This window comes from Cnephaeus nilssonii, assembly GCF_951640355.1.
Source record: "Cnephaeus nilssonii genome assembly, chromosome: 7".
NCBI lineage: Eukaryota > Metazoa > Chordata > Mammalia > Chiroptera > Vespertilionidae > Cnephaeus > Cnephaeus nilssonii.
The window spans coordinates 39,835,903-39,857,096 of record NC_137078.1 but is presented as its reverse complement, the minus strand read 5'-3'; the positions used below and the strand labels follow the sequence as shown (position 1 = coordinate 39,857,096).

Sequence of the window (21,194 nt, the reverse complement as noted above, 5' to 3'; positions counted from 1 at the left end):
GAAATGGTCACTGCCCTTGAGGAACTCAATCCAGTAAGAGAAATGGAATTTATCTGTAGGCAAAGGGTAGAGACTGGTGGAACAAGTACTCAGAGGATGATTGATTCATTACCAATCTTGGCCACACATTAGCATCACCTGGGGCAGTGGTCGGCAACCCATTAGTCAACAAAGCCAAATATCAACAGTAAAACGATTGAAATTTTTTTGAGAGCCAAATTTTTTAAACTTAAATTTCTTCTAACGCCACTTCTTCAAAACAGACTCGCCCAGGCCGTGGTATTTTGTGAAAGAACCACACTTAAGGGGCCAAAGAGCCACATGTGGCTCGCAAGCTGCAGTTTGCCGACCATGGACCAGGGGGAACTTCGAAACATCCCAATATCCAGTCCACACTCTGAAAGTGGAATCCAGGCATAAGTGGTTGCTTAAACTCTCCAGGTGATGCCTACGTGCAGCCAAGATTAAAAGAGCAGTATCTTGCTCGACTCAGAAGAAAACACCTGGGACACATCTTCCTTTGAAATATTTGGCAATAATGTGGAGAACAGAGTGGAAAAGGACAAGAGGTAGAAATAAAAGAGTTTGGTTAAAGGAGCTCCTGGCTAATAATTGCTTGATGATTTATCATTCCTTTATAAAGAAAAAGTATCAATGGCTAAGAATAATAGTATATGAGAATCAGCTATGCATGTTAAGAAAAGGGTCAAAGTTTTTCAGAAGGCTGCAGAGTATAAAAAGGATTTTATTAGAAAGAAGTAAAAGGTTTTCTAGGTAGTTATAAAGGTTTAGTGTAAGTAGGCGATCATTCATTAGTAGGTAAGTAGCATCCATCTACAAGGTTGTGCAATTTTCCCTAACAATGCTGGGAGTTTGAGAGCAGAAACAGAGAAAACATTCATCTGGGAATGTAGATTGATGGGTCAGAAGGACAGAGGCAGGTGAGAGTGCTGGTGAGAGTTAAAAAAAAAAAAAAAAGTGGAGGGAGATTAAGAATGAGGCATGGGATTGCAGGCCTTGATGAGGATAAGAACACATTAAGTGAGTAAAAGAGAAACAGATGTCCATGAGAGGAAATTTTGGTCAAAAAAATACTTCCAATTTTAAGATATCAAGATAGCAGAGTACATGGTGAATAACAGCAACAGACTCCTAATCGGTCTTTCTACCTGTCTTTGCCCCCTCTACAGTCCATTATCCACACTGCCCAAAATGTGATTTTCTGAATTAAAGTCTAATCATCTGTCCCCACTGAGATTAATTCAGTCAGAAGCCAGTTCAAAAAAGTCTTAATTATCACCTCCCCTATCCTGCTGGTTAATACCCAATTCCTCTACAAATCACTCCGGCCCAATCTTATACAAGCTTTTCTAGTTATAGTTCTCATACTATGTTGTACTTTACAAGTCTATTTCCCACATTAGATTCTGAGTTCCTTAAAAGCTGGAACCAAGTTTTAATCACTTTTAAATCCATATTTCAATGTCTTTCTGATAAATTCAACATTTATAAGTATCAGCTCTGACATTTCTGGTTTGCTTGTGCTTGTGTTATTACCTTTTTTTACATATATATGTATATGTATATGTATATATATGTATATGTAAATATATATTTCAGAGAGGAAGGGAGAGGGAGAGAGATAGAAACATCAATGATGAGAGAGAATCATTGATTGGCTGCCTCCTGCACCATCTGCATAAGCCTGCAACCTGGGCATGTGCCCTGACCAGTAATCAAACCATGACCTCGAGGTTCATCCGCTGTATGTTTCTTTGGTGATAATTCTTTAGGCAACTTGTCCATTTTTGTGAATATTTATTTAGTTAAAACTAGGTAGATAATATAATCTACAAATACACTTAGTCACACTGTATTATGTGATCATATGCTGATTCTAATTGCACAGCTACTGCAATTCTATGTTCCAAGAAGTAAAGATTTTTTTCAAGTTAGGAAGATCTACACCTTTGAGGAAGAGGATCCAGAGTTTTTTTCTCTAACAGTGGATGTGGTGTTGTGAGATTTCTGTAGAAACAAACATAGATTACAGCAAATACACTTATTGTGAAGATAGACATCTACAAAGATAGTAAGTGCTTAAAAATCTAAATATGGACAATAAATGAAAAAAACAAGATTCCTAGTTATATATTTCCTTTTCCATATTTCTGAAATAATTGAAGATATGTGTAGTATTTTGCATCTAGGAGATTCATTCTACTGGAGTTATCTTAGAAAAAAGTGGTTGTGTCTGTCACCACCACCAAGAATAACCGAACACAAAGAAATCTTTATGTTATCTGCTGTTCCTTAAAATGCCTTTAGAGCTAACCTTTCAGACTTAAACAACAGCCACTGCTTCTGTGTACTGCTGTTATAGTAAAACACTGAATGAGTTGTGTGAGCTCATTTCATTGCCTGCAGGGGCGCATTTTCCCAGCCCTAATGTAACAAAAGGGCACAGCCCACACAAAAAACACACACACTGTTTTCTTGAAATACTAAGGTCTCTCTCTCTCTCTCTCTCTCTCTCTCTCTCTCTCTCTCTCTCTCTCTCTCTCTCTCCTTGCTTGCACCTGTCTTGACATAGTTCAAACATAGGCTGTATCACGAAGACTGCTTAAGAAATTACTCAGAATCATGGTGTGTGTGTGTGTGTGTGTGTGTGTGTGTGTGTGTGTGTGTGTGTTTTAACAAATTTCACATCATATCCTCATTTGTTATTAAAATTCGCCACGTTGAATCTTTAAGGATTATTCTGTCTCACTCACCATTTTCTACTTCTTTGTGACCTCCACTTGGCACTCTGTGTCCTGGGCATCATACTTCGCACACAGTGGGCACCTAGGGTTGACCCTGTAAGGCAGTCACAAAGTCCTTGAGGCAGCCAATAGTCACAGAGCTTCTGCTGGGGGTGGTCAAGTTAAAGAACTGAGAGCATCTTGAATGCAAGGACAGTCTTTTTAAGCATGGTATCTCCAGCACCCGATTCAGCTCTGGTACACAGTAGACATTCAATAATGCTGAATGAATGAAAACCGGCTCGGCGGGACACTAAATCAAACCTATTCTGCAACTTCAGAGACCTGCGGGTGCGGGATGACAGGGAGCTGTTGATTCTAATTACACAGCTACTGCAATTCTATGCTCCAACATCCATATTTTTTTTCTCCAAATAAAAAGAGGGGTCGGAGTTGTCTGGTCTTGGTTCTCTGGGACTAACCACAACTGTGCAGCGGTGCTGCGACCCCGCGGCGCGCCCCTCCCAGCGACACCGACCTTCCCTCGGGCGGAGCGAGCCAAGTTCCCGGCGCGCCCCGCGGCAGCGCCGCGACGGTCCTGAAGGGGTCGCTGTTCCCGCGATCACCTCCACAAAGGCTCCGCCCCGCGGCACCGCCCGCTTCCTCCGCTGGGGAGCCTGACCCGGAGGCCAGTACGCCAATCCGTTTCCGGCTCGCCCACCGCGGCCCGCGCGCCAACGTGTGCGGCGGCGGCGGCGCTCCGAAGGGACAGGCCCTGCGTCCCGGCTTGCGGCGCCCGGACCCGGGGGCCGCTGGGGGGCGCTCGTGCTCTCCCCCTCGCCCCACCCTCTCTCTCCCCCCTTGACGGAAACGACAGCTGCGGCCGCGGGGCTGGCGCCGCCTCCCTCCGCTCACCACGTCTGCCCCCGCCACTCCCGCCCGGCGCCCCAGCCCGGCCGCGGCGCCTCCGCCTACCCGCTAGGTCAGCCGGCAGCTCCGCCCGGCTGCCGCGCAGGATGAACATTATGGACTTCAACGTCAAGAAGTTCGCGGCCGACGCGGGCACTTTCCTCAGCCGTGCGGTGCAGGTAGGCGGCGGGGGAAGGGGTGGCGTATCCCGGAGGACCGGGGTGGGGGTCCGGGGGGGGCAATGCGGGAGCACCCAGCCCGATCGTCGGCGCCCTCGCTCCCGGCCTCGCCGATCACGGGGCCTGCCTGCGGCGGCCCGAGCCCCGGGAGAGGGGCGCGGCCTGGCGCCCCTGCGGGCCTGGCCGCCGTCCCCTGTCCCCCCTCCAGCCCGGCCGCCGCCCCCTGGGTGAAGCGAGGCGGGGTGGAGACGGGGCCCCGGGAGGACACCTTGCGTCCGGCCTCGAGCCGAGGCTCCGACGGCACCGCCCGCCTTGCTGACCCCACGACGCGGGTGCTCGTGTGACCTGCCTCCCGGGGCGGGCGGAGGCCTGGCGGGTCCCGCTGGGGAGCCCAGAGACCAGACTGTTCATGCACCACCCCCACCCTTCCTTCTCCTTCCTCGCACCCTCCCCGCCGCGTCTTAGGAGGAAGTGTCCTTTTCCTGCCCCTCTGCCCGGAGAGCTGCCAACGCCGCTCCCTCCCGCGCCTCTCCCCCCCGGAAAGGCCGGCCCCGGGCTCGGCAGTCCGCTGGAGGCAGGGAGGTCGCCCGTCGGCGTCCAGGCTTTGCCGAGGCCCCGGGAAGGCTGGAGCTCGGGGGTTCCCACACGTTTTCACAATGGGAAGCGCCGGCCGTAGGGCCGGGAGCAGGAGGGGAGAGGCTCGTGTTGCGCCCGTAGTCACGGGGGTATGTTCCAGACACACACTTTATGGGGGAAAGGTAACCATCTCCCCCGGTACCCCGCAATCAGGGGAGTGTCAGGACTGGGGAACTTGGACGGTTTTCTTACTGTCGTCAACCCACACGATGGCACCCTCGGTTAAATCTGTGAACAGATGTACATTTTACCACAACACGGGTTATCAACAATCTGGTGTTTAAGTTAATGACAGAGTCACAGTAACAACAGCATGCTCTTTTGTAGAGAGAAAACAAAAATGGTTTTCTAATGTTCGTACCGAATTGATACTGAAATGTCAAGCCGTGGTCTTGCTTTGCCACTTTATCCCAATTTGACTGGCATCGTCGATCTTACCATTGCACTGTTCTTGGCAAAAGAAGGGTAGAACTAGAGGCAATAGCTGCCTTATATTGTGAAAAACCCAAAAACCCAAAACGATGTCAAACATTTCACTGGGCAGATTATCTTCAGTCCTTTCTGTAACTTTGCCAGGTAGATGTTATTAACCCCCCTTTATATATGAGGAAGCAGCCTCAGAGAGGTGAGTAACTTGCTTAACTTGCATGGCTAGTAAATAGCAAGTGCTGTCTGACCTACTACTTACTGCCAGCTGCTTCTCTCTTCTTGGATAAGCATTGCAAGTCTAGGATATAGAGAATGTTACAGCCTAGGAAGGGATTAAACATCATCTAGTTCGCGCTGAGCATTTCAGTAACACTTAGGCAAGTAACCCTTAAGAGATGGGAATTCCTTCTAGGTCTTGATTTCCAAGTTACAGACTCTGCATGGTGAGTAATAAGCCAGCTGCCTTAACCCTCTTCTCCCTTCCTCCACTAAAATATAAGGTATATTGAAAAGACATTGAACCTTATAGTTAAATAATTTTTTAATTTAAATTAGCCTAGTACTCATAGTTCAAAGACTCGTTGCAAGAAGAGTGTAGTGATTGAAGGTCTGAAGTGAATTTTGATTTGTAAGACTTAATGTTAACTGCAAAAGAGGCAGAGACTTTGGTATTGTTCCAGTGCTCATTCCCTCTGAAGATGCTGAATGCAATATGACACCATATAATGCCACTCTTTTATATACAGTTAGCTATATTTCAGGTACATGATCCACACTGCTTAAATATAGGACACATAAATTGTCAGTAGACTAGATTTTAAAAATCTGTCAAAGCCTTCAAAAAATGTATTATTTTCCAAATGATTCTTAATTACTGATTGTTTCAGATTCTTTAGGAAATAATTTTTAAATTCTGTTTTACTCTGTTAACTATCAAATAATTTTCAGTATTAAATACTTAACTGCATGCTCCATGACTGCCTGTCACTACTATTGTGAACACTGGTCATACAGTAATGAATAAAATCAAGAAAATATCTGCCCTCCTGGAGCTCACAATCTAGCAGAAGAGGACAAACTAGTAAATAAATACATCAGGTGGTGATGGAGAAATAGGCCAGCGAGGATTGGTTAATGGTAGAAGTGATGGTTGTTGCCCTGTTGTGTAGACATGGTGGTTAGGGCAAGCCTTTCTAATAGGGTCAAATTCAAAGATGCCTCAAGGAAGTGACAGTTGCCAGTTTTTTGAACAAAAAACATTTCAGTCATAGGGAACAAGTATAAAGACTGAAGTTTCAGGGGTACTAGGGAGACCAGTTAGGGAGCTGTGGACATAAGGCAGGCAAAAAGTAAAAGGTGATGTGACATAAGAGTGATAGCAGGGGAAATTCACAATCTATCCAGTATTGCTTGTTAGATTGGCTTTGCGCTGTGGGAGAAAAATGAGTCAAAGGATGACTCCGGTGTTTTGGCTTGAACGATTTACTAAGCAAGGAAATATTTCAGGAGGAGCAGGCTCCTTATGTTGAGTCTGTATCTTTTAGAGATATATTCTGAAATTTGTATAAATTGTATCATGTCTGAAAATTACTTTAAAATATTTCAGAAGAAATAATGGGAGCAGTTAAAACAACATTGGCAGAATGTTGATAGTTTGAAGCTGGGTTGTGGGTTCATGTGGTTTCATTATACTATTATGCTGTTGTATATGTTTGACATTTCTATAATACTTTTTTAAAATAAAATATATAAAGGGAAAAATATGGTTCCAAAATGTAACATGTGAAGTTTGGAATGCTGTCTGGTCATTTTCAACAAAACACTACTTATCAGTATTTAGTCAGTAACTGAGTTCCTACTCTAAATTGAATTGACATCAGTATAGTGCCAAAGTGCCAAGTTTCATGCTAAGAATAGAGTAAGAGTTATGTATGCCAGTTACTCGTTATAAGTAATAAGAAGAATAGGAATGGAATTCAAGTTCACATTTATACCTTAAGGGATAGGCCATTCTCTGGTTCGTCAGCTGCCATACATTTTTTCATTTTACTTAAAAAAAATTTAAATTAAGAATTGAAATGGCCCCTATTTTTTTAAAAGTAAAATCAAACTATTAAAGCATATAAATGGGTCTCATCACTCCATTCTCACCCTTCTAAAATGTTTGAGTCTTAGTACTTTAAAATAGTATGTTAAGGTAAAATGTATAAATGAATAGGAATATTCATTCCTTAATAGTCCATTTGGGTGGTTTTGTTGTTCTTACCTCCCTCAAAACAATAGAATACAAGAGCATCAAGTTATTTATCTTCCATCAGTTGTTACTTTATTAGTGTCTTAAAAAAACATTTATTAATTCATGGAATCTGTCTCTTCAGTCCAAACTCCTTTGTTGAGCATTAAATACTCCCTTCCAGCTTTATCTTTCCTCTTACTCTTATGTAAACATTATTCCTATCAAATTATTTTCTAATTTCAAAAATATACTTTTCTAATTCTAGAATTTTGTTCTTAAGTAAAACTCATCTTGAATGCTCTCTGCTGCCTCTTTGTAGTCTTTCTTGCTCTCAAGATACAACTTCAAGTCCATCTCAGACCACAGGTGCTTAGTGTGAAATCCTGTGTCTTTTATCAGTTCTGTATATGGCAATTTTCTCCTAATGCACTGTTATGTAAGACCCCTTGGAGCTCTAAAATTCTGTTATTCTGTGGCTTTCATATCTTTAATAAGATTGTATGTTTTAAAGAATTCTTTCTTTCTTATTCCCTTCTCACAACATCCAACATTGGTTTTTAATTTTCTCCAAGCAAGGTAGTAACCATAAGTAACGTTTACTCTTTGAATCATTTAGCATGTTAAATAATTTTGTTATTTTCATTAATATTTTTCTAATATTATATCTTCTGACCTTGAAGTTGATTAATTCTAAAGTATTAAACTTCAACTCAACTTATATTTATTGAATACCTCTTAGGGTGTTTGGCATTGAAGAATTCAAAAATGAATAAGACCTAGTTGCTGCCTTCAAAGGACTTCATAGTCTAGTCCTAATTTGTCATAATTAAATATTTTACTCTTTTTAGTAAATATCCATTTTATGAATTACTGTTCTCTTACTTGGTTTAATAAATATTTCAAGTGTGCATATTTTAAATTCAGAATTGATATTGAAGCAAAACTTTGCTCACCATCTCTAAGAGTGTATACTGTCTAAAAAAATTTCTCCCAAACTAAATTACGTAGGTAGGGATTTATATTAATTTCCTTTGAACTGACTACTGAAATTACATTATGAACTTCATGACTGCCAGGTATTTTCTGACGGGGGGGAAATGTCTATAAAATTTAGTTGCAAGCTTGACCTCAATCTCCCACTTAATTTAGCAAGCATTAATGGTGGGACTAAGCTGGTGATATAAAGATGAGTATGATGCTGCCCTCAACTAGCTCCTGTCAGGTGTTATTTGGATGGAATTCCAACTTGGCCAAATACTTTCTCTCAAGCCCTTCTGAAATTCCATTTCCTTCATAGAATTTAAACTGCAAATAACTTTACCATGTCTCTCAAATTCTAATATATAATACATGTGACATTAAAAGTCCATTCGTTTACTCATTATGTAAAAACTCTGTGTACTTAGTGCTACCCAAAACTGTGTTCACATCCTTTGGTGCTATTAGCATTAACTTAACAGACTACTAAATAGAAGATGATTTCTTAACCTGATGTTAAAATAATTATGTATGAGTTTAGAACAGTGGTTCTCAGTCTTAGCTGCACTTAAAATTAACTGAGGGATCTTTACAAACCGCACCCTAGTCCAATTAAATTAGAATCTTTGGTGTTGGATTCAGCATCAGTGTTTTTGAAGCTCCCCCAAATAATTCCAAAGAGCAGCCAAAATTGAGTACCAGTTGAGAAGAATCTACTTTATAGTTTACTAATACATTATATTCAGAATTTGTTATACATTCTCCCCTACCCCAAGAACTTTATTACTTTTAAAATATTACTTTACCCAGAGAATTGATGGTTAGACTTTATATGAGATAGATGTCTTTGATCACACAGCCTTTTTACTTATAGTTCTTTTTTCTTTCTAATAAAGCAGGGTAGGGAATCCAGGCTCTTTATGTCATACTGTAGGCTACATTCCTGTCCTGTAGTGAAGGAAGGATTACAGAGCCTGGCAAAATATGGCTGACTCAAAGACAATCCTTTACAGTAAATACTTGCTGTCAAAAAAATTCATACTTTAATACTTTCTATTACCATTGTCCAAACATATTCTGTGGTTCCTTGCCCCTGTGTCTTTATTCACAGCACTCCTATCCTACAATCTCCCTCTGCTTCCTACATGATAGTCAATAATCAAATTAAAGGTAACCTTAATCCTACATAGAACAAAGAGTGGAGAGAGACATAACCATATTGCTAATGTTACATATTTAATTTGAAATTATAAATTTAAATTATTACTTAAATGTGCAATTGTAGAAGGCTTGATAATTCCCATGATTTTATTATGGAGGCGTAGGATTTTTCCCATTGTTAACCAGAAGGTATGACATATTAAAATAACAAAATAGTACAATATTTAATAGATACATTTTTGTCTAAAACATTTTTAAGAATGCACCTACTGTAGAAAATGAGTTATATCAAATAAATTAAAGAGGTTTAGATATTAATGAAAATATGTATGGAGAACATAATAGTATATATTTTCTTCTACTGTATGTGAGATGTATAATCAACATATGACATGGTTCTTGCCCTCAAGGCTTTCATGCTCTTAACAGTATTGCCTACAGGTAAACATAAAGTTATAATAATGGTACCTTTTTCATAAGGACATAAAAACCTATTAATTCTTTTTTTAAAAAAAGATTCCTTTCCTAATTACCTAAAATTTTGAATTTTACCCTTAAAAATTTTAGTTTTCAACATCTTTCAACCCAAAATTATTAATAACTTTGTAGAATTTTAATGATAATAGTTGTAATTAGAAACTACAGTTGATTTTATTTCTCAATAAGATCCTTTACTAGACCCTTTTTATACTTCTGTATTTTTAACAGTGTCAGGGTTTTGATATATGTTAGAATATGCCATTTACTAAGCTGTGCATTTTATATCAAACAGTCCAAAACTCATTATATAGGTAAGTATCATAATTTCAGTGATCAAGAAGTTGAGGATCAGACTGTTTAATATTTTGCCCAAGATGTCATACTCATACAAATAAATGATTTGTTGCAAATACTCATCTTTGCTCTAGTACACTTTCACACTTAAAAAAAAAAAAAGTATAGTTAGAGATACCTGTAAGGTAGTGTATGAGAATCACAAAGAAAATATTAAATAATTAAGCAAACAGCCTTTTGACCTGAAGATTGAAATGTTTTGTTTTTCAAATAATTAACTTTCTAATTGTTGGTTCTCTGAAATATTGAGGGAAAACTTGCCCTGAAACCTAACCTGTATCAGGTAAACTAAATGACTTTCTTCAATCACTTTCTAGAAACATTTTTTAGTAATTTCTAGCCCATTTGTTTAATTCCAGTGTGTTTCTAAAAAACATCAACATGGCCCTAGCTGGGTTGGTTCCGTGGATAGAGCATCAGCCTGTGGACAGAAGGGTCCCGAATTTGGTTCTGGTCAAGGGCACATACCTTACTTGGTTGCAGGCTCCTCCCCACCCGGGCGTGCGTGAGGCAACCAATAGATGCATTTCTCTCACATCGATATTTCTCTCTCTTTCCCTCTCTCTTCCACTCTCTCTAAAAATCAATAGAAAAATATCCTCTGATACATATTTTAAAAAAAGTCAATAAAGTTTAACATGATTTTATGTACTGAAAAAAATAGGCCTGCAAGTTTATAATGTTTGGGTAATATTTTTCATTTAGCTCTCTTATAATAGTTCTTAGCAGAGTGCTTAGCACAAAGACTGACCTAATAAATACTGGTTCTTAATTATGAATCTGTTGACTGTTGTATTAATCTAGTCTTGGTTTTTAAGTATAAATTAAAGGCTTCTACCAAAAAAAAAAAATAATAATATTTAGAACCACTAATGATCCTCCAGAAATGCAACTGGAAGATAAATCATCAGAGGACTCTGTACTCTTCCCTTGGGTCTTTACATAGCTCATTTGTTATCATCCCATCTCAGTTGTTACCAGTTCAGAGAGGCTATTTTTCTTACCGCTCACATCTGGCAATCCTCAAACTCCTGCTCCCTCTTCCAGGCCCAGCTTGCATATCCCTCTGCCTTTTAAACCTTCTGATTCTCCTACCCTCCCCCTCCCTGCAGAATGAATTCTTCAGTTCTCTACACTTGAATTCATTAATTCAAGCAGTTAATCATTGAGTAACTCACTTAAGAAATAATAGGACCATCTGTGTTGGTCCTCTCTCCACCTTCTTTTTATCTTTGTATCCTTATTATCAAAGTATTTAATTACTTGTTTATTGTCTGGATGATCTACTGGTAGATCATCCTTTGTAGATAATGTTCACCTGGGTGTATTAACATATAAAGTTCTAATCTATATCTCTACAGTAGGTCTGTTGCTTAGAATCTCAGGGATCTGAAAGAAGACTAGCGTTCTCTCTTAAGATCGAGATTGCATAGTTACCCAGCTGACTTTGGGAGACGGGTTTTGATTTTTACCTAATGCCTCTTCTATCCTCAGTTATAATATACTCAAGTTTACGGGCTTAGGCAATACCTTTGGAACTGCTTTTCTCAGTCCCACCCATTGGGTCAGGGCTTGGCTAAGGCCGGTCTCAGTAAGGCCTAAGACTTTACAAAAACTGTTGAAGCTGTTATTTCTAGCAGCTGAACAAGACCTTGGTGGGGGTTGTAAAGTCTAAAAATAACATTCTAGAGGACCTTTCAGCTAAAAGTGCTAAGTGATAATCAACTGAAAGTATTAGAACAAAAACAAGGATGCTGGAAGAAACATAATAAAACTCAGACAAGTGGAGCAGGAGAAGATATTTTAAGAAATGAGAGGGGAGGAGAAAAAGCAAGGTGAACATTATATTTTGTTACCCAGAAATGAGTCATGATTAATAAGCATAGAATTAGTGCTAGTGATATGCCCGTGTTATGATGGGAAAAGCCACATATTCTAGAAAAAAAATTATGCATGATAAGCAGGCTGATTCATCACTTCTAGTATTTAATGAAAAATATCCAGAAGTCTTCATAAAATCTAAAAGGAAGGAAATCTTTTTACTTCTTCGTTACTGTATGTGCAATGCTGCCTTTCCTGAAAAACCAACACAAGATAATGTACATTGAGTATATTTAACTACACTTTATGATCTTTAAAAGATGCCTCCATAGTATGAATAGGATATATTCCAAAAGTTAGTCTATACATCAATTGCTGGAACATATCCTGAAGAAACAACTTAAATGATAGTTTTTCAGAACATCTCATAAAAGCCTATCTAACTAGGTGTGATTAAAGTGCCAATAATATAATGCCACATTAAACATAAACAGCCCTTTTTTAATTCAATAACAATGATCAGGCACTGAACAATGTGATTTACATACATACTCTTAATTAACTTTCAAAGTACTGTAAGATATATATTGACTCTTTTTTATGATAGAGGATACCTAAGGAAAAAATATTCAAAAGCTTGCTCAGGTCACACTGCATTGCAGTCAGGGTATGAATTCATATCCAACTGACTCAAAGCTCTTACTCCTTATTGTTATGCTACCTTTGTAAGTCAGAAATATTTATATACTTTATATACCAGACAGTGTGTTCAATTTTTTGTAGAATTCACATCATGCATTTTAGCAGAACTGAGGATACGTGTTAACTATAAGATAGGATCATAATAAGTGCTACAAAAGAGGTATAGATAAGGGCAGAATTATCATAGGAGCAAAAACGGTAACATTTACATGCAGTGGTTTACAAATAATTGTATGTTTGGGATTGTTTGGATTTGAGTTTTGTTTTTAATTATTAATATAGGTTGCTAAAATGTATTTGCAGTATATTTAATATTGTTTTAAAATAATCACTAACAGTTCACAGAAGAAAAGCTTGGCCAGGCAGAGAAGACAGAATTGGATGCTCACTTAGAGAACCTTCTTAGCAAAGCTGAATGTACCAAAATATGGACAGAAAAAATAATGAAACAAACTGAAGTGTTATTGCAGCCAAATCCAAGTAAGAAACTTTTACCTTTTGCCTACCTTATTGACTATTCCTATTAAAAAATTCTGTTAGTAGGGTTTTTAATGTTAAAAAAAGTTTTAATTTCTATTAGAAAACAGAATTTTTTTGTTTATAGCTTTGAGATTATGGTTATTTTTTGTGTGCCTTGGTTAAGAAGAGGGTGATAAACATTTTTTTGTGTATCACCTAACAAACTGACAACATTTTCCAGGCTTTTGTAAAATCCTCTTGAAAATTCAATTTCAGGCAGTGACTTTGAATTTTAAGAGATATAAAGGTCTATGAAAATTAAATTACTCTTCCTGTTTCATCCAAGGGAGAATTATCCCTAAATAATTAAGGGGAAAGTTAATTCGTTACCACTTGTTTATGTTAAGTTTTACGTTTTTACATAAATTATTCCATTTGATTTTCTGACAACCCTAAGCAGATCACTAAATAAATAACCTTGCAAATAAGATGCACCATAATTGTTTATTAATTGAAACTCACAAGGTAGCATTTTGTCTAATTTAGCATAGCTAATTAGAAGGGGAACTTGAACTAGAACCAAGCACATTGACAGTCTTTTCACTGGGAACTTACATATCAGAATTGAAGGACAAAGGCAACAATGCATGCTTTCCTTCCTCTTTTCCCCCAAAGTTATTGTGACCATGTTGTGAGTGCCATAAACTTATTTTTAAGTACTTAAAATTCCAACTTTGTTGCTATTGCATAAAAACTCAAGCACTGTACAAACTATTAGTAATTCTTTGCAGTTTTATTTAAATTGCAATGACTTTTTAAGCTAAGCCTTTTACACTTTGAGGCCTAGTCTTTGGATACTATGTGGTATTTGTTATTCATTTAAGGCTACTTAAATTATATGTCATGGCACCTAAAACAAACAAACAAAAAGTAGAATGTTTTCCTCTTATTCCTTGCTCTATCCAAAGTTCCTTGCACTCATAGTCTGTCCTAAAGTATGTTTTCCAGAATGGCAAATAAAGTCATGCATGACTGGTAAACAGGAATGGTGTTCTTATAAAGAAGTTACAATGGCTCATAAATATTATTTTATATTAGTGTTTTAATTTAAAAGTAGTAACAGTTCTTTTTATTTTTTTATTTGTGCTCTGGTTATAAAGTTACTTAGGTTTTGTGTGGTTAAACCCAGCTCTTTTTCTGTAAGCCCTGTCATTTTTAGTGTATGATTTTTTTAGAACCTAGTGTTTTTCAGAAATATATATTGAATTATAGCAGAGTTGCCTAAATGTTTTTTAAGACTTAGTGAAATGAAACATTTATTTAAAATATACCAAATGTTTTATTAACTGAATGAAATCAACATGGGATTTATACTTTTGACCAAATAGGTAGAAAACAGCAAAGCTAAGAATTACTGTGGTGGTCAGAAAATGAGATTCTGAAACTTAGGTAACATCATCTAAATGATTCATTTTAAACTGATTCATTTTGGTTTTAACTAATTTAATGGTTTTTAAATCCCTACTTAAAAACTCTTCTGATACTGTACCAGTGTCTACCACAAAGTGTATTTTATGTTTTTATAATTAACACTTTTGCCAACTTCTGAAGTGTTTCTGTTTAGCTTATTTTTGAAATTTCAGTGCACTGTGTAAAACTTACACTTGTAGAGGAATTGTGTGAGATGCTTAAAAGGGACATATTTAACTTCTTTTTGGATTATAATTTTAATTTATATTTAATCATTGTTTCTGGAAATTTGGACTTTTTCTCATTTGTCTCTGAAATACCTCACTGTTAGGCAGCAATGTAAATGTGAGTTTCTTGAATATTACACTAAAATGTTTATTCATATTTTTCCCTTTCCCATTTATACTAATGTTCTATAATTGCTTTTAACCTTTTCTCTTGTATTTTAATCTTATTTGTAATGGTGAAATCTTGAGTGAATACATGCTCAAAGGTATCTATGTATCTACTAGTATATACTTTAAATATAATTAAATACAATTAAGCCAAGGCATCATATTGCTGATTTCTGTCTGCAGACTATCCCAAGCCTGGATTACTCTATTCTTAAACCCCTGTGCCTATATTTAGACTCTAGGAGGGAGAGACAGCTTTGAGCAAGAAAAGCCCAAAAAAGGTGTCAGAAGTATGTGACTCTTTGGTTCTTAAAGATACCTTATATCCATATTTTCATAGTTGAAAAATCCTGCTTTTAAAATTGAAAACATATATTCAGAGTTAAAAGTTAGACATTATATGAATGGGGCAAATGCAATTTCACTAGATATAAAGTGAATACCAGCCCTTTTTTGGAACCTAAAATCCCATAAAATATTCATATAATGGTTTTACTTTAAAATATTTTTGTTCCAAAATATTTTTCATATTTCTAAAATAGTAAGTTTCTTAGAGTTATATAATACTCAACATATAAATAAAAAATTATCCTATGTAATAAAAGGGTAATATGCAAATGGCCCAAACAGCGGAATAACTGGTGGGTGCGACGCGCACTGACCACCAGGGGGCAGACACTCAACGCAGGAGCTGCCCCCTGGTGGTCAGTGCTCTCCCAGAGGGGGAACGCCACAAGCCCGGCTGAGGCCTGGAGCGCAGTGGAGGTGGCGGGAGCTTCTCTGGCCTCCAAGGCAGCACTAAGGATGTCCAACTGCGGCTTAGGCCCGCTCTCCAATGTCCTACTGAAGTTTAGGCCCGCTCCCCGTGGATATCCCCCAAGGGCTCCTGGACTGCGAAAGGGCACACGAATGTCATGCACAAGGCCGCTAGTATATTAATATAAGTACTTGAAAGCATGCTAATTTCATGTTAATTTTACAGGGTGATAAATGGCTGGTAGTGGAACAAAAGTGTCTTTTAAATAGTTTTGCTATTTTGAAATTGGTAATTTTAAACTTTTCATGTAGATGCCAGGATAGAAGAATTTGTTTATGAGAAACTGGATAGAAAAGCTCCAAGTCGTGTAAACAACCCAGAACTTTTGGGACAATATATGATTGATGCAGGGACTGAGTTTGGCCCTGGAACAGCTTATGGTAAGTGAGAGGCAAAAGGTCTATTTATCTTTACTTGTAGATTTTTACTACTTAGAGACATCATTAATATTTACCTAATATTAGTGGAATCACTTTTAACTTCAAAATTTTTATGTTAAAATTTTCAATGAAGTGAGAATTATCGGTAACAAGTATGTTCATTTCAATTTAATTTAATATATTTAAGCATATATTATTCTGAGCTTTCATATGATCTTTTTATGTTTAAAATGTTAAATGGATTCTTCACTTGCACTCTTGCAGTATCTCTGTTGTGGTACTTAAGATACATTGTAGTTTTTGTTTACATATGTCTCCTCTTTTTTTTTTTTTAAAGCTTTCTTGAGGGCTTATTTATTTCTATAAAAAAGTACCTGACACATTGTAAGTTTTGGAATCACTATTGCTTTCATTACACATAATGTCATTAATACAAAAATGTTAACAATGGTTATCTCTGGATGTTTGGATTACATTTCATTTCCATTTTCTTCATATATTTCATTTTTTTATGATCATGTTTTACAGTTTCTTCAGCTTTGTTAGTTGTTGTGCTGACTCTTTTAATGTATAACTCTGGAGCTCAAAGTTATATATTACTATCCTTCAAATCTAATTTTCTCAGAATATATGGCAGTTTTGGATTCTATAGCTCTTTTCCTGTTGTTCAAGTCTTTTTAAGACTTCTGCAAGAAATTGGTTCTAAAAATGGATATGAAATGCTAGGTAAAATAAATTATTTTTTATATATAGTCCTGATTTATGAAATTGCTCATAAATTCTGGGACTAAATGAACTTAAACTTTAGTAGTTCTCTTCTTTATATCAGAGGAAATAACCTAACTACTGTGCAGTCAATGCCATTTAACCCATTTAGATGTACAACTTTAAAATTTTTACATTGTGTTCTTCAAAATATATTTTTTTCGGAAGTTGGGAGATACTTTAAATTTTTATAGTTTTATTTCTAAAGTATAGCTATTAATTTTAGAAAAACTATATACATTAAGCAGATTTTTGTGTTACCTGCTTGTGCCAGGCACAGTTAGATGCTGGAGCCATAAAAGTTTAAGGAGACCCAGGCCTTTCCTTCACCAAATTGAAGGCCTAGTGGAACATGATCATTTGAAAGGCTTCTAAATTTTTTTCTTTTATAATTTACTTCATCTGTTTTTATCTCTAGTAATTTCATTGAATGTACCCTGATTATTGGAATTGAGCTTTGAGAATCTATATTGTTAATTGATAATAACTAACAATTGAGTATTCCAAGCATTGGAATACTTTATTATAAGTATTATTTCAATAAATCCCCACTTTATATCCTACTTATAAATTCTATCTCCATTTTTAAAAAAGGAAACTGAGTCTTAGAGAGGTTACATAATTCATCCATGAATGTATACCTAGTAATTCAAATGTAGATCTGTATCCAGAAATTGAGCTCTTAACTGCTGTGTTATATTATTACTTCCTTACCAATCAGATCTAATCTCATTCTAACATGAAGGAATTAAGATCCACAGAACTAAAGCTTATTAGAGATAGAACTGGGAGTAGAATCTTGATCTTGTGGTTCCTTTTCCTTTCACTTATTTTCCACAGTACTTTTCTTTCAAAACATGGGTTTTTTTCTTTAACTTAAAATACAAATATGTAGTATACTGTTAATTATAGATATTTGAGATAAGTACATAAAAATAGAAACAGAAGTCAAATTTTGACTTGATCTACTTAATAAAATATTTTAAGCATATATATATGTATATGCCTAAGGGGCAGATGCTCTGACAGGTAGGTTAGCTTGCTGCTGGGGTCGGGCCGATCTGGAGCCCTCCTGCAATCCTTCCCTGGCCCCAATCGTGTACCGGTGGGGTCCCTCGGCTTGGCCTGTGCCCTCTTACAATCTGGGACCCCTCTGGGGATGTCTGCAGGCCAGGCCAAGGCACCCCACCGGTGCACGAATCCGTGCACCAGGCCTCTAGTACTTTTATAAACAAATCTACACTATTTGAGCTGTGATGGTACATACTTTTCATTGTATCAATCCTCTTTTGTCCCATTGATAGAATTAGTACAATTAACTCTGATGAGTTTTATCTTTGTTATTTTTATTTAGATATTTATAATCTTACTAGAGGCCCAGTGCACAAAATTCGTGCATGGGGGGGTGGGCAGGGGGGAAAGGGTGTCCCTCAGCATGGCCTGCACCCTCTCCAATCTGGGACCCCTTGGGGGATAACCAGCAGTCGGACATGCCTCTCACAATCCAGAACTGCTGGCTCCTAACCGCTCACCTGCCTGCCTGATTACCCCTAACTGCTTCAGCCTGCCAGCCTGATCGTCCCTAACTGCTCCCCTGCTGGCTTGATTGCCCCTAACCACCTCTGCCTTGGCCTTGCACCCGGGACCCAGGATTCCCTCCTCCAGCCGACCACAGGCACCCGGGATCCGGGCTTTCCTCCCTTTGGTCAGCCATAGGCGCCCAGGCCGGCTGCAGCGCAGGGGATGATGGGCAGGTGGCTTCGCCTGGGCTGCAGCCACAAGTGCTGGCGCCTGGGACCGTGGGGTGGGCGGTGTCTCCATCTCCCAGGCCACAGCCAGCCCCAGGTACTGGTGCCCGGGACTGCGGGGTGGGCAGCTTCTCGTTCTACCAGGCTGTAGCCAGCTGCAGTAGCTGGCGCCTGGACCTCAGGCAGGCAGGCAGCTTCTCTGTCTTCCCTAGAATGCAGTGTGGGTGACTTCTCTGGCTGGCTGCAGCCTGGGATCACAGGGCAGGCGGCTTCTTCATCTCCCAGGCTGCAGCCAGCCTCAGGCGCTGGCACCCAGTTTCTCTGTCTCCCCCAGGATGTGGGGTGGGCGGACCTGGGGTGGGCGGACGTGGGGTGGGCGGACGTGGGGCGGGCAGCTTCTCTAGCTGCCTGCGGCCTGGGATCACAGGGCAGGCAGCTTATTTTTTCTCCTGGGCCGCAACCAGCCTCAGGAGCTGGGGCCCGGTTTCTCTGTCTCCCCCAGGATGTGGGGCAGGCGGACATGAGGCTTCTGCTGCTGGCCACGGCCTGGGATCACAGGGCAGGCGGCTTCTTCGTCTCCCGGGCTGCAGCCAGCCTGAGGCGCTGGGGCCCGGTTTCTCCGTCTCCCCCAGGACATGGGGCAGGCGGCTTCTCCAGCTGGCTGCGGCCTGGGATCATGGGGCAGGCAGCTTCTTGGTCTCCCTGGCCACAGCCAGCCTCAGGCGCTGGTGCCTGACTTCTCCGACTCCCACAGGCTCGGAGCAGCTGGGGACCGGGGCCGCTGCCATTTTCAGGTTAATTTGCATACTCACTCCTGATTGGTTGGTGGGCGTGGCGGAGGTACGGTCAACTTGCATCTTTCTCTCTTTTTTTTCAATTTTTTTATTAAGGTATTATATGTGTACATATCTTACCATTGTCCCCCACACACACCCCACTCCCATATATGCCCCCACCCCCCAGAGTTTTGCATCCATTGGTTATGCTTATATGCATGCATACAAGTCCTTTGATTGATCTCTTATCTCCCCCACCTCTCTCTAACCTTCCCCTTGTAATTTGACAGTCTGTTTGATGCTTTACTGTCTCTGTATCTATCTTTTAGTTCAAGTTTATAATGTTCTTTATTATCCATAAATGAGTGAGATCATGTGGTATTTTTCTTTCATTGACTGACTTATTTCACTTAACATAATGTTCTCCAATTCCTCCCAGGTTGCTGCAAATGATGAGAATTCCTTCTTTTTTATGGCAGCATAGTATTCCATTGTGTAGATATACCACAGTTTTCTCTTTTATTAGTGTAGATAACTTAAAATAAAACTGCCTTAACTACAATTATTTCTATTTGATTTTTACTTAAGTAAAAAAGTGACAACTGAAGCAGATCAAATTGCTGATTTATGTTGACATGATTCTGTTTTCCGACATTATCAGACAATGGTTTAAAAAAAACCTTTTTTTTTTTTTTCCTTTTCAGGTAATGCTCTTATTAAGTGTGGAGAAACACAAAAACGAATTGGAACCGCAGACAGAGAGCTGATTCAAACATCAGCTTTAAATTTTCTCACTCCTTTAAGAAACTTTATAGAAGGAGATTATAAAACAATTGCTGTGAGTTGAAAAGTGCTTTAATTTTTAGTAAAATATTTAGATATATATTTACAATTTTTAGTGAATAGTTTGCCATCTTAACTGTGTAGATGTCACAGATTAGAAATTTTAAATAACCTAGCTGGGTATGTATTTAACAGAACACAAAGCTAATCAAAATGAAGGACTATTGATGACATGGACTCCATTTTTGTGTCCCTGTTGTGTTATTGAGATACTCTTACATCATTCTTATTTATTACTAGCACTAAAATCTATAGAGAGAGGTTCCTTGAATGATTTTTAAAATATGGCACAAAATATCACCATAGTATAGCCATATAACTATTCATTTAAAGTGGCAGCCAGAAACCTAATTATTAGAAGCTATATTTCTGGCTATTAGACTTCCTGTGTTTTTGCATCCCTAGAAGTCTGTTATTTTCTTTTCACATAGCTGTGTTTTTTGCTGACGTGTAAGAAATAAATATTACCACTTTCCCAAACCTAATCTATTAGTCTATTATTAAGTGACGGAGGATGGAGATTTAGGTGGCTATTTTTTTCTAAGATTATTGCAAGACTGCTCTAATTTAAATATTAGGTCAAACATTACTTGCAGTTTCTTATTATAAAATATTACAGAAAACATATTTATAATGAATTTGTCTCTAGGTAAAAGTATTTGGCCTGAGACAAAGGAAAAATCAGCAAGTTGAAATACAATTTAAAAGATACTAGATTGTCAATGGGATGAAATTTGATATATGAAATCTGTCTAAAAATTAGTAAAACAAACAGTGCCTATTTTATAGAAGCTTGAAGTTCCCATGAGGAATTCTATGTTTATTCATTATCTATTCTGTAAGCTGGAATAGTAGAGTTGCTCTCCCTGCTGTGGTACATGTGATCACATAGGGCAGTGGTCGGCAAACTCA

At 38.6% G+C, this 21,194-nt stretch overlaps 1 protein-coding gene across 2 annotated transcripts in view; it reads left to right on the top strand.

Moving 5' to 3' along the window:
• Positions 1-3,479: 3,479 nt before the first annotated feature.
• The window catches only part of SH3GLB1 (SH3 domain containing GRB2 like, endophilin B1), a 31,290-nt gene continuing 13,575 nt past the window's right edge, over positions 3,480-21,194 (top strand). Inside the window, exons 1-4 of one of the 2 annotated variants that reach the window (XM_079777484.1) lie at positions 3,480-3,832; positions 12,968-13,109; positions 16,022-16,150; positions 20,144-20,277. In XM_079777484.1, coding sequence (XP_079633610.1) covers positions 3,761-3,832; positions 12,968-13,109; positions 16,022-16,150; positions 20,144-20,277 — 477 coding nt within the window. In that variant the 5' untranslated portion in view covers positions 3,480-3,760. The remainder of the gene's footprint in view (positions 3,833-12,967; positions 13,110-16,021; positions 16,151-20,143; positions 20,278-21,194) is intronic. The other variant, XM_079777483.1, reaches the window with a different exon arrangement.